This window comes from Myotis yumanensis, unplaced genomic scaffold (genome assembly GCF_028538775.1).
Source record: "Myotis yumanensis isolate MYYU_CA2020_CCGP unplaced genomic scaffold, mMyoYum1.0.hap1 SCAF_16, whole genome shotgun sequence".
NCBI classification, from domain to species: domain Eukaryota; kingdom Metazoa; phylum Chordata; class Mammalia; order Chiroptera; family Vespertilionidae; genus Myotis; species Myotis yumanensis.
The window spans coordinates 49935229-49948150 of record NW_027223767.1 but is presented as its reverse complement, the minus strand read 5'-3'; the positions used below and the strand labels follow the sequence as shown (position 1 = coordinate 49948150).

Sequence of the window (12922 nt, the reverse complement as noted above, 5' to 3'; positions counted from 1 at the left end):
GGAAAGGATCTTTATTATTTATGTATTTTTTTTATCCTCACCGGAGGATATGTTTATTGATTTTAGAGAGAGGCAGGGAGACAGAACCATTGATGTGAGAAACATCGATCGGTTTGCCTCCCATACTTGCCCCAACCAGGGATCGAACCCACAGCCTAGGTATGTGCCCTAACCCTCAACCTTTTGGTGCCTGGGATGATGCTCCAACCAGCTGAGCAACCGCAACACTGCAGCTTCTCGGGCAGGCCAGGCGTAGCTGCTCCCAGCAGTGTGCTCTGTTTTTCTAGTTAGACCCAGCTTACCTGAGCCCCGAGATGGTGGCATCTCCCGCACAGGGCTCCTCCGCTGAGCCTCCTCTTCATAATCCTAACTTCTCCCCTTTGCTCCTGGGCCCTGGGAACGTCTTGTAATCCCTACAACCTTTCCCCACAACCTGTTAATCACTGGGGTCTCCATCTCATTGGACCCTGGCTGATACAACCCTTGTGCCTTGTTCTTGACCTTTGTGTACAGTTGTCTCTCTATTGGGTGCGGGGGGGTGGGGGTGGGGTGGGGGGAGACGAAGGCCTTTTGAGGATCTCACACCCTGCCTGGTGCCTAAAGTGAGGGGTCCTTCACTTGGTTACTGGGGGTCACCTCACATTTCTCACCCTCTACCTTGAAAAGAAAATGGGCAACCTAGTCACTTATTGTCTTCCAGGAGGACTGTTTTTCCCTTAATAAGCATCTCACCCTGCCGGTGTGGTCATCTGGTTGAGCGTCATCCCCATGAACCAAGAGGTCACAGTTCGATCTCAGTCAGGGCACATGCCTGGGTTTCGGGCTCCACCCCCAGTAGGGGGCGTGCAGGAGGCAGCTGGTCAATGTTTCCCTCTCATTGATGTTTCTATCTCTCCCTCTCCCTTCTTCTCTCTGAAATAAATAAAAACAAATGAAAAGAAAAACCACAAAAACACCTCATACTCCGCCCCCCCGTCTCTTTCCAGCCCTGTGGGTAGCCCATCTGTCCCACCTTCTGGTTCTCAGCACTGAGTCCTTTCAGATTCAGGAAAATCAAAGTGGGAGGAAGGAGGCCCAACACCCCCTCGGGCAGTTTGGCAGCAGGAGAAACCAGGCCTTTGCGGGAGGCCCTGCTGGGAAAGGTGCAGTTCACCTCCAGGGAGGCCTTGGAGAAGCATGCATGGTGAGTGGACACGAGCTGGCGTTACCGGAAAACACACCAAAGGCCTCGAGATTCAGCAGTTCGTGTCATGTGTTTATTGACCAAAAGAAAAAAGGAGGTCACACCATTCCACTCTTCAAACACTCAGTCATAAGGGGTACCCACAGGTGACGGGCATGGTCCCTGTATCTGGATGGAAGGCCACGCTGCAGGGTGCGGGTGTCCTCTCGGCCCTACCCCCTCAGCAGCTGTCCCTTCCTCCCGACACCCCTGAGATCAGCGGCAACTGCAGGAACGAAGTCATTGCAGAGGGACTGGGCCCACCTCACTGCCAAGGTACAGAGCAGGTTCTGAGGACACGACAAGCCCACTACTGTCATTCGGATGCCGGCTGCTCCCCGGGCCTGGCCTGCATGGCCTGTGGCCACAGACCTGGGCAGAGAATGAAGCAGGAAGACACTCCCCACTTGGCAGCACTGGGAAGCTGGAGAGGATGGGTCACGGGTCATGTGACACCCCCAAGCCAAAGGCCAGACCTCTCTCTGAATTAGCCAGACTCTACCAGGGGGAGAAGGCTTTTAAGAAAAATACTCCTTGGCTCATAAAGGATTTGGGTAAAATACTTTTCCAGAAACCTTATGAAACAAATCATCTGATTCCGGAGCACTGGAACCATTAAAGGGTCCCTGGGCTGCCAGGAGGGAAGCTGGGTGAAAGCCAGCCCTCCAGGAGGTAAGAGATACCACTTAGGCCTGCGTCTCGGAGCAGAGCAGGGCTCGGCAGTCCTCTCACAGCCCGGCTGTGGGTTTCTGCGAGGAGAAATGCATTCCCAAGGGCTCGCCGTGCCTGCCTCCCGCCTCCTCATCCTGTGGCCTGGGACCAGGCTGGTCATCAGCATGCCCAGTGCCCAGGAAAGCACGTCTCATTGGGCACGTCCATTTGAGGTTCCTTATTCCAGTTGTCCAAACAGCACCTCCTCCAGTCCTCTGTCCTGTCAGAGCCGCTTTTCCCTGACACATTTAAACCTTTATTTTCCCTCCCGACAGATGACAGGATGGATGCCTACAACCTTTCTGAAAGGGGACGGCTTTTACTGTAGGCGGAAGTTCCTCGACATGTCACAGCTGTAAAGATCCTGGGCACCTGCCAGGCTTCTGAGGTGCCAGTGTGCACCTCAGGCTGGCGTGCAGCCTCGTCTGTCAGCAGACACATGTCTGTACTACTTTATACAGAGAAATAAGGTCAAAGTGAGAATTCTGGGCATGCGCAGGTCACAAGCTCAAAAGACACTTGGCACAGTCTATACTCACATCCAAAAATGACGACCCCAGGCCCCCTAGCAAGCAGGTGAGCTGCGGAGCGGAGGGAACCTCAGCTCTGAAGAACCGGAAGCGACTGGCTGGAGGTGGCTTACAGATGGCGTGTTCACGAGGCGCCTTCCCCTTCTCTGGCCCACCTGCCACACTCTGGGAGCCATCGGGGGAAAGACAAGGCTTCCCGGCCCCCATGCATTCACAGCTGCTCTCAGACTCAAAGCTGAGAGAAGGTCCGGTACAAGCTCTGCGGCCACAGCTCTGCTCCCCCAGGGCAAACAAGCGTTTGGTCCTCAAAGGCATGGCCCTCCATAGAAAGAAGTGACGGTGCGGGCGGGTCAGGGACAGGGCGAGTCCTCAGATGGCCCAGCAAACGCATACACACTAGCGGGAAGGTGTGGGGTCACCGACAGGGCTGCGGGGCAGGGCTGCCAAAGTGAGAGACCAAGAGACACAAACAAATATTACATGTTCAGTCAAGGCATTTCCAGGAGACAATCACAGAAATAACACTTTGGACACCGTAACAGGACACATTTGGCAACTCTTAAAGAAACGGCCATCCCCACCCAAGCCACCAGGGGGGTCCAAAGTCCTTTTAGCCCAGTTTAAAAAGTCCAGGAAGGAAGAGGGACCAAGGGAGGGTAAGAGAAGGCTGCAGAAGCGGTTACACCAACTACCTCCAGCTCCCATCTGCCCGTCCCATTCAGTGCAGAATGCCGCCTGCCTCCACCCTCTTCCTGGCAAGAAAGCCAGCCGCCTGGATGGGGCAAAGCTGACTGTGGCAGCAGCTGGACGGCCCAAACCCCGAGCAGCACTCCCCAGCCTCCAACCACAAGCAAGGACGCCCCCATCCTCCCTTTCCTCAAAGAGGCTTAGTTCATAGGAATGTGGGGTACTCTCTCCTTTATCAAAACCCTCAATTCAGTTCGACAAATGGGAGCTAGACTCCTTTGCGTCTGCTACATTAGTATGCGGTGCATCGAAGGGAGGATAGTGTTACAGAGCGGCTGGTGCCAGCGCCCACCTCGGCACACGCAGGTGAAAACCGGGCACAGCTCAGGGACAGTCCGCTCACTGCTCTGGCTTCCCTGAAGCACAGGCACGGCCAAGAGCAGGCCTTCCTCTCCCCTCCCCCGGCCCCGGGTTCCAACTGGAAACCCAGCCCAGATGCGGCTGTAAAGCTTTGTTATAACACTGGCGAGGAACACAGAGCAGGTTTCTGAGAAGGTATTCTGCAGCCGAAAGTTCCATCTGTCTTCAGGTTCCTGTGGCTGGGTTGGGGATTCCTTTGGTTTGGCCAGAACACACTCCACGGGGGGCCAGGCTCAGCTTTGCTTTGCAGGAGCTCAGTTACTGTACAGGAGCGAGACTGAACTTCCAGAGGTGCTCTGCCAGGGCGCTCTCTCCATGTCTAGGATTCTGGCGTTTACATCCGAGATCCTCTCTCCTGAAGAATCTGGAAGTGGAAGGTGGGGAGAGGGCTGAGTCTTGGGCTCTGGATGCAGACTGCTTTCAGGCTCAGCTGCTAAGCAGACGGCTGAAGAAAGCAAGGAGACCCACCGCTCCCCACTGGCCCCGGGGAGCAGCACCACAACCCGTTACCCAGGAAGCGAGCAGGACTGGAGCCCACCCCTCCCTCAACCAGCTGACGGCGGCGGGGCCACTTCTCCCTGCTCCAGGGAACGGGTCAGGCATATGTGGGCGACTTACAAGAGTGTGTCTGTGTTTCAGGGGCCCCACTGGAGGGATAGGTAACTGTGTACAACACTTTTCCAGTAACTTAAGAAGCCACCAAGGTAACCTAATACCTTTTTTCTTGAGGCAGGAAAAAGAACAGTTTCAAATAATAAAAGCAACAGCCAGTACTTCCCAACGCTGAGGTTCAGAAAGCCGACCTTGGGGATATTAGGGGGTAAGCCTTTCTTTTTCACTGATTCAACAGAGCCTGGGAACAGCTTGCCCTTTTCCGTCCTGTTTTCTAACGAAAACCCTCTCACCGCTCATAAATCTTGATTTAAATTACAACAGTCAGAAGACCCAAATGAAGGGGAACCGCAAAGCTGCCTTGAGAAGGGTCGGAAATGAGACAGGGCCCCCGGGGGGCAAACGAGTCCCACGCAGATTTTGGTGAAGCGGCCTCTTACCTTTGCCTTTTCACTGGGCTCTATGACGATGCCGTTGGTGGAATTGTTTAGTTCTCTGGAGACGACACAGAGGAATTCTGCCTGGTCCTCGTTCCCGTAGTTATAGGAAGACCCGATGTTGATGAGCTGATAAAACAAGGACCTGGTGAGCACGCGGGACCTGACACCGCTCAGTGCCACAGAACCCACGCCTGCGGAGTGACCGCGAGGCTGCCTCCTCAGCGGATGAAGGGCTCTATGGGACCATCAAGGCCCCAGTCACCGGATCTCGGTCTCTCATCAGGGCGTCGTCAGCGCGGCTGCCCCAGAGGAAAAAAGTCCGAGTTCTGCCACCATCACCCGAGCAGCTGACACCCGAAGGCAGCAGCTGGATTCACATGACCACATTCCTTCCAGCAAACACAAAGGGAAACAGAATGTTTCTGTGAATAAAAATGGACACTGCTTCAGCCAGAACACCTACACACATGGCTCATCTGGACAGAGGGCGAGCCGGGAGCCTGGCGCCCGGAAGGCCGGGGAAAGCAGGCCAATCACTGAAGCGCTACCACAAACCACATGCCGCTGGTAGCTTTCACCTTTTCAGAGAACTGAATCCGGGCTTTAATTCTAAGTAGGAAATACACCTGCAGAAGAAGCTGAGCCCAAGGGTGAGGTCTTCTTGGCGAGACCCTGGGGCCGCAAGTCAGGGGACCATGACTGACATGCTGTATGGCTGGGTGGCAGACGCCTCAGCCCCTTTGTGCCTTAACTTCCTCATCCATATAATGGAGTCACTGAGAGCACACTTGGTCTTCCTACAGGACATGAATACTTTAGCCCTGGCTGGTTTGGCTCAGTGGACAGAGCGTCGGCCTATGGACTGAAGGGTCCCAGGTTCGATTCCAGTCAAGGGCACATGCCCAGGTTTCGGGCTGAATCCCCAGTAGGGGGTGTGCAGGAGGCAGCCAATCAATGATTCTCTCTCATCACTGATGTTTCTATTGCTCTTTCCCTTTCTATTGCTCTGAAATCAACAACAATATTTTTTTTTTTTTAAAAAGAATACTTTAAAAACATACTTATAACATCCTCTGCTTAAGACTTTAATCAGGGAAACACGTCTGGAGTGGAAGTATGGCACCGTTTTGCAACCCACACCTGACAAGGACTAGGAGGACACACAGGCAGAACTGATTCTGCAGTGGGAGGAAAAACCCAGTATCGGTTCTGAAGACAGAGACACAAAAAGGAACTTCTGAGAAGGTAATTTATGGTGACAGTTCAACCGGCCTCTTAAACTCTACATGAAAATTGGCACGATCCAAATAAAATTACAATATATTCATTCTGTTCATGCTCAGCACCCGTGTTTTGAAGAAAGTAGATGAACAGAACAATTCTGCCATCTAATGGCACAAAGCTACAAGGACGGAAGCCACAGCCCAGGGATGGTAACCGTGTGTTTGATTCCTCTCCTATCACTGCAGCTCACCACGCTTTCTCTGCCGATTACACATATACCCAGGATGATAAAGTCCTGACCCTGGGGCAAGCAACGGAAGGGCTATTGGTGAATCCTAGTCTTCTTTAGGTAATTATTCTAGAATGCATCCACACGCATTTCTGAAAAAAATCCCTCTGGGGGAGAAAAAGAGAGTCCTGGCCAGTGTGGCTCAGTTGGTTGGACACTGTCTTGTGCACCAAAGGGTTGCTGGTGCGATTCCCAGTTGGGGCACATGCCCAGTGGGGGCAGGCGTGAGGCAGCCACCGATGGTGCACTCTCACACTGATGTTTCTCTCTTCTGCCTTCCACTCTCTCTAAAACGCAATGAACTATTACAAAAAAAAAGGGAGAGAGAGGGAGGCATTTCAAGCCCAAACAAGCTGGCTGACTCCCTCTAGCACAATCAAGTTGAAACCTTGGTTATAAACAATCCACACTGAGTAGCTCTCTTTTCCCATGCTTTTGAGCAGGATCACATGGGGCCCTACCGAACTCCCAGGCTGCTAACTGGCTACGGAGGTCAGTGTTTGGCGTGTGGACTCCAGGGAGACACTGGGGCTGACTTAAGAAACATACCTGTTCGAATTTCCAGCCATCAGACATAGTGGAGACCATCTGTGTCAGCTCCTCTTCTTGGCACTGCAGGACTCGGTACACGTGCTTCACTGGGCCCTGCGACAACCACGGACAGTGAGGCTAAAAGAACAAACACTGAAAAGGAGTTTGCTTGGAATATTTTCTTGGCAGCCAACCTCTAACCCCTTTTACAAGCAGCACTGTAGCTTTTCAATAACAACTTATCCAAAAACCAAAGGGTCCAGGGATATGCATCAGTGGGGAAAAATCATTCTCAAGTGGAGAGGGATGAGTTATATTCCTAGATTTCCTCTATTTTCCTAAACAGAAAATAGAGTAAACTTACTCTGGACAAGAAAGCCACATGTTCTTCTAAGCTGCTCGTGTCTAACATCCATGTGGAAAATGTAGATTATATTTTGGTTTATTGGCAGTGACACCTTATTATGGAATAACATATGAAATAGGAACCTATCACATACATGTTCCAGCGACCTTTACCCTCTGCCATGCTACCGGACAGTGAAAGTGTCGCAGCGGAAGATGCGGAAGATGCGACATTCTGCTACAGACCGAGGAATAATACAAAATAAATGCTTGGAAACTCCTGAATGATAAGTGTCTTTCATAGGCTAATGGCCGGTCACCAGAGACACCAAGCATGATGAGAGGGTTAGAACTTTCAGAATATCTCAGCTCTTTATGTAAGCTCTACAATAGGGAAAGGTGCCCTGTAAATATAATATGAGGTGGCAAAAAGCTTGGTGACACTAGATCCTATTTCACTGGTAATCCGCTAACCAACTGGAAATTCATCTTTGATATTAAAGCAGCCTTTCAGCCCGCAGCTGGATGGAAACCAAATGAGCAAGCCCTCCTTTCCACCTCTGCAAGCGGCTGGAGACAGTGTGATGAGAGTTCATTTTTTATCACAGGTGTCGGTTACTCCATTCAGAGCCGGAAAACGGACCTACCAAGTCAAACACACAAGGAGCGAGGAACTATTTTTACTGTGGAAAGAAATGTGCTGCCTCCTCGATCACAGGAAAATTCTACGTCGCAGCAGATCAGCTCTTAGGAAAGCCTCCACCACCGCACGCTGCTGGGGCAGGAGGCACGTCATGCTGCAGGCCCAACGGCCAGTGAGGCCTGGCCCTGCCTGTTACTGCAGTTGCACTTAAAGTAGAGCCTCATACATGAAAGGGGGTGTCTGTGCTTCCTGCTAGACTTCCAGCTTCTTGAGGGATGGAACTTCTCCTAGTGGTCAGAGAGTCCCGACGGCCTAATCGAAGCTACGGTGGCCTCTCAGACACACGGATGGGTGACGTGACATAAAATAAGACGAGTGTGCTCTATGTCTTCCCTTCCCAAACCGGGCGGGAAATCGTGTTTCACTTTTGTTACTATTATCTACTGAGTTAATACCAAAATCTAGACTTCATAATAAAATGAGAAGCTTGGTATTATCTCCTCAGGAGCACAGTAGACAAGCAGCTTCTAAAACAGTGGTTCTCAACCTTCCTAATGCCGCGACCCTTTAATACAGTTCCTCATGTTGTGGTGACCCCCAACCATAAAATCATTTTCGTTGTTACTTCATAGCTGTAATTTTGTTGTTATGAATCGTCATGTAAATATCTGATATGCAGGATGTATTTTCATTGTTACAAATTGAACATAATGAAAGCATAGTGATTAATCACAAAAACAATATGTAATTATATGTGTTTTCCGATGGTCTTAGGCGACCCCTGTGAAAGGGTTGTTCGAACCCCAAAGGGGTCGCGACCCACAGGTTGAGAACCGCTGTTCTAACGTCTACACCATGAGACTGGTTTCAGGTGGCTGGCAGGAGCCGGATGTGATGTGGCCACACACTGAAGGCTGGTCCTAACCAAGAGCAGCCACCAGGTGCAAGCGGGACCTGGCCTGGTCTTCCCGTGGAGGGAGACAGATGCTCCGTCCGCGAGAGCAGGTTTGGGACCGCCCACTGCCATATGGTGAGCAGCTGCAGCCTCCCATTCTTCTACAGGGACATGAGGCTGTTTTGTTTTCTTTGTTATTTCTTCTGTTTTTTTGTTCTGAACAAGTCTGGTGGAGTACATGCTGCCGGCCTGGCAGACGGACAGTTTTCCACACAGACCTCAGGCTCCGAGGGCAAGTCATCCTTTCCTAACTACACCCAGACACATGGACAGACAGCCACTCGAGGTAGTTTCCCCTTAAAAATTCAAAATCCATTACTTGGGAAGTTCTGTTCTCATTGTCCCGTATCCTTTCCTTAACCAGCCGCACAAGAGAAGCGATGTTGTAGAACTCTGCCTCCTCCAGCACACCTAGAACAAGGACCAAACTGTAGTTAGAGATGTGCGCACTCCCCCGAGAAGAGCAGGAAAGGCTGGCCTTTGTGTCTGGAGTGCACATGTTTGCCAAAAGCTGCATTTTTCCAATGCAAGCCTAGCCTCTCTCCATCAGCCTGGAAATGCTTCGTTGCTGTTCAGTTTAGGGCGTACCCATCACCTTTGCCCAATGGAAGGGAGTCAAGCAGAAGGGTCTGGCCTGTCCACCCCCTTTCACCTTTAGTTCCCTACCGGCACCTTCCCTGACTGTCCCTGTGCCTGCCATTGGCTGCAGGACACCTTGACTGTATCTCACTTAGTTCCCGGAACTAGTCACGTTAGACAACTCCCGAGCTTGCAATTTTTACCTGAGTTGCAGTTTGTCCTAAAAATGACCGGGGGTGGGTTGTGTGTGTAAATATATGTGGACCCAATTTAACAGAATGCTTATTATTTGAACAATATAAAAGGCAATCATGGGAAGAATCCCATGCTACATAAAGTCAGAGACTTCAGACAGGACAACTACATGGCATATGTGATCCTGTACCAGGAAAAAAAATTTACTATAAAGGCCATCATTGGAATAGTAGGCAAAATTGGAAAATAAGCTACAGATAAAAGTGTTCATCAATATTAAATTCCCTCAATTTGATCACTATACTGTGGTTATGTAAGAGAATAGATTTGTTCTTGGGAAATATCCATTGAAGTATTAAGGGGAGAAGTCTAGAATCTGTTCTCAAATAGTTCAGAAATAACCCTGTGGGAGGGGTGGAGGATGGAGAGGCAGGAGGAGGAGAGAGAATGAATGAATGATAATGCAAATATGACCAAAAAATGTTAATAATTGGTGAGTCTGGGTAAAGGGAGTTCTTTATACTATTCTTGCCCTTTTCTCCTAGTTTGAAATTATTTTAAAATAAAAGTTTTTGAAAAGGCATTAGAAAAGAACTGCATTAAGAGTCCTCTTTTCAAGAAACAAGATTACCCATGAGTTGGCAATTGTTGAAGCTGGATGGATGGATGGTGGGTGCATGGAATTTACTGTGTCATGCCCGTTACTTCTGTATGCATTTGAAATGTTTTGTAAAGAGGGCATTTACAAAAAGAGAGCAAGTTCTCTTTTCACTGGTAGAAACAGAGGTGTTTTGCAGCTGCTTAATTAACCAGCACAGCCATTACAGCTTCCTTACTCAGCGAACATTCCCGATCAGGGTGCCCTGGACTCAGGGACAGGCCCCAACTTTAACTGAAGGCCTTCGATGAGACCAAGCCAATCAAGCCTTTTAGAAAGACATCTAGGCCCACTTAGTCTAAATGCCCTACAAACCAAAAAGATGAGGCCACTGATGAGGTACCTGACAATGGATTGGAGAATGAATTAGGTCAGCTGCAAAAATTGACAGGGAGGCATGAGATCAGCCTTAAAAGAAATGAGGCCAAGCCTTTATTATTTCTTTACAGCTGCAAGTTCAAACTAAAACAAAAAATATAAATAACTAAATATCAGAGGTGTGCTGCTTCAGGCTATGGACATTCACTGCTAGCGTATAAGCAACTGTAAAAAGGGATCCTGAAAATTCTGCAGGTTTGGAAAAAACTCCCAAAGCTACCTCTTCCCCTTCTCATGAAGGTGGATGAACAGAACACGACGAGGCCCCCTTCAACAAGACTCCCTCAGACGCCACTAAGTAACGGAGGCTCCCTGCTCACTTTCATAAACCTTTACTATCCCTGCACACGAGCGCGACAACAGTCTCAAACAAAAGTCAAAGCTGTGAAACAGACTTGACCTGAATTCTGAAAACGCCTGGTTCGAACGCGGCTCTTACCTTCTTCTGCCAGCTCCTTGGTGATGATGAGTTTCCCGTGGCGGAGGTAGTTTAGGATAGGACCAAAGTAGGTGGGGTCCCTGTCAATCAGGTAGGCCCCCGTCTCATCCTGCCGACCAAACACAAGGGTGTCACTGTGCAGCTTTCAGACCAAGTCAGGACAGGGTGTCAAACCTGGTCACAAACCATTAGTGAGAGGGCAAGTTTTGCTAGACGTTTGCTTATCACAAACTACGGGCAGGAAGGCTAGTTTTATGTATCTGGCCCTTTAACATAATTTAAGGTGAGGCGTTCCGGATGTACAGTCATATCATCTAGGCTTTACTTCAGCTTCTGAAATATTTATTTGGACACAACGACCAATTTTTCTGGCTATTTTTTTTTTTTTTTTTAAGAAAGGGAGGAAGAAAACGCCATAGTTGTGGTTAAATCTCTGCTCGAGATGGACATTCTGAACTCCCTATTGTCCCTGAATCATATTCCTAATTCTAAGAAAACCTGTTTAGTTGGCAATGCTCCCGCGCTCAAGGCCAACTGCAGTGCCAGCGGCACCTTGCACACCCCAGCTCTGTGCCCAGAGGAAGCTTGGTGCTGCCAGGGCTTGGCTCTGAGCAGTTTTAATCCTACTCATCTTTACAGTAAAAGAAACAAGAATAAACTGGGATCTACTGCAAGAAGGGAGGCTTAGGGTAGATAAAAACAATTCCTTTATAAGCCAGGGTTTTGGAATCTCTTTAAAGTTGGGGCAGGACAGGTCTCTATCAATCTGAGATTTATCAGAGGAGAGGTCAGAGATAAATAAATGAAACCGACCCATGTTTACCCAACCCCAAGTCTGTTTCAAGGTAACAGGCTGCATGTTATATGGGCTACAAGGTGATGTAAGCAATGATCAATTGCTTTACGTTGGGAACTGAAGGATGAATGTGTAAAGTTAAAAAAAAATTCAAACAACAGTTCAAACTGGAAATGGGTTAAGTCTCTTGGGTCGTCTCAAGCCTCTGGTTAGCAGCTATGCATCTTGCCCAACAGCATTCCTGTCTTCATTTCCCCTGGATCTTAACCAGGGGTCTTAGGTTGGCACCGGAAATGGTAACCTCCTCCGAAGGAATGGATCTGATCTCAAGGATGGACCTGACACAGTGACTGCTCCCAGCGCCCAGCTCCCAGCTCCGGGACCATGACCCCGGGAAAGCAGTGTGATGGCAGCAGTCAAACCACCCTCTAACCCAGGCTTTCACCCAACTTGGCAGCGGGTCCGAGAGGAAGTCTGAGAAAGCTACAAAGATGCCTTGGCTCGCCCTGACCCAGTTCTGGACGGATCTGGCACAGGCAGTGAGGGGCTGACGAGGAGCCAGGGGAAAGCTCAGGCGGACCCGAGGGGCTGGGATGGGGTGTGGAGAGGAATACGGAGCCGGGGGTCTCGCCCGTGAGGGTGGGTGGGCGGTGCGGCGAACGAGTCGCTGAGACCGAAACGAAGGGTGGGGTCCGGGAGAAACCCCGGGTGCGCCGGAGGATGGACGAGAGGAGCTGCCGGGGGGGAGAGCTTGTAGGGGGAGGAGGGGGGCGGGGGTCCAGGCCCGAGGAGCCCGCCTGGAGGAGCGTGTCACAGGGATCTGGGGACCAGCCTAGGAGGAACCGGGGGGTCTGAAGGCCGGGGGCGCGCCCGAGGGCGGGGCGCACCTTGTCCGAGTCCAGCTCCGGGTCTTCCTGGCAGCAGAGGCGGCAGAGGAAGGACTTGGGCTCCCGGCCCAGGGTCTGTCGGGTGGTCACGAAGTAGGTGCCGCCCACGTTCAGCCGGACCCAGCGGGCCGCGCCGGCGCCCCCTGCCCGATCGGGCGGTCCGGGACCCGGCTCGAGCGGCTGCGCGGCGGCGGCGGGCGGGCGGCTGTGCCCGCGGGACGTGGGGCCAGCGGGGCGAGGGCTGGGAGGTCCGCGGCCCGGGCCGCCCCCGTCGCCCAGCCCACTCCCACCACCCCCTCCCAGCCCGGCCATCGCCGGGTCCAGTTGCAGCTCCGCCATCTTGGGCCGCCGCCGCCGCCACTGCCCGCGCGCCGCCGGGCC

General features: G+C 51.2%; 1 protein-coding gene across 2 annotated transcripts; it reads right to left on the bottom strand.

Moving 5' to 3' along the window:
• Window positions 1-1234: 1234 nt before the first annotated feature.
• KCTD2 (potassium channel tetramerization domain containing 2) lies at window positions 1235-12895 on the bottom strand. 2 transcript variants are annotated; one of them, XM_070394583.1, is made up of 6 exons: window positions 12542-12895; window positions 10859-10967; window positions 8929-9020; window positions 6685-6804; window positions 4623-4748; window positions 1235-3934 (listed from the first exon to the last, which is right to left on the bottom strand). In XM_070394583.1, exons 1-6 carry the CDS (start codon window positions 12878-12880, stop codon window positions 3905-3907), a joined length of 816 nt encoding a protein of 271 aa, XP_070250684.1. In that variant the 5' UTR covers window positions 12881-12895; the 3' UTR covers window positions 1235-3904. The 2 variants fall into 2 exon arrangements, with proteins under 2 accessions (XP_070250684.1, XP_070250685.1); XM_070394584.1 differs by having other exon boundaries at window positions 6685-6780.
• Between the last annotated feature and the right edge of the window lie 27 nt (window positions 12896-12922).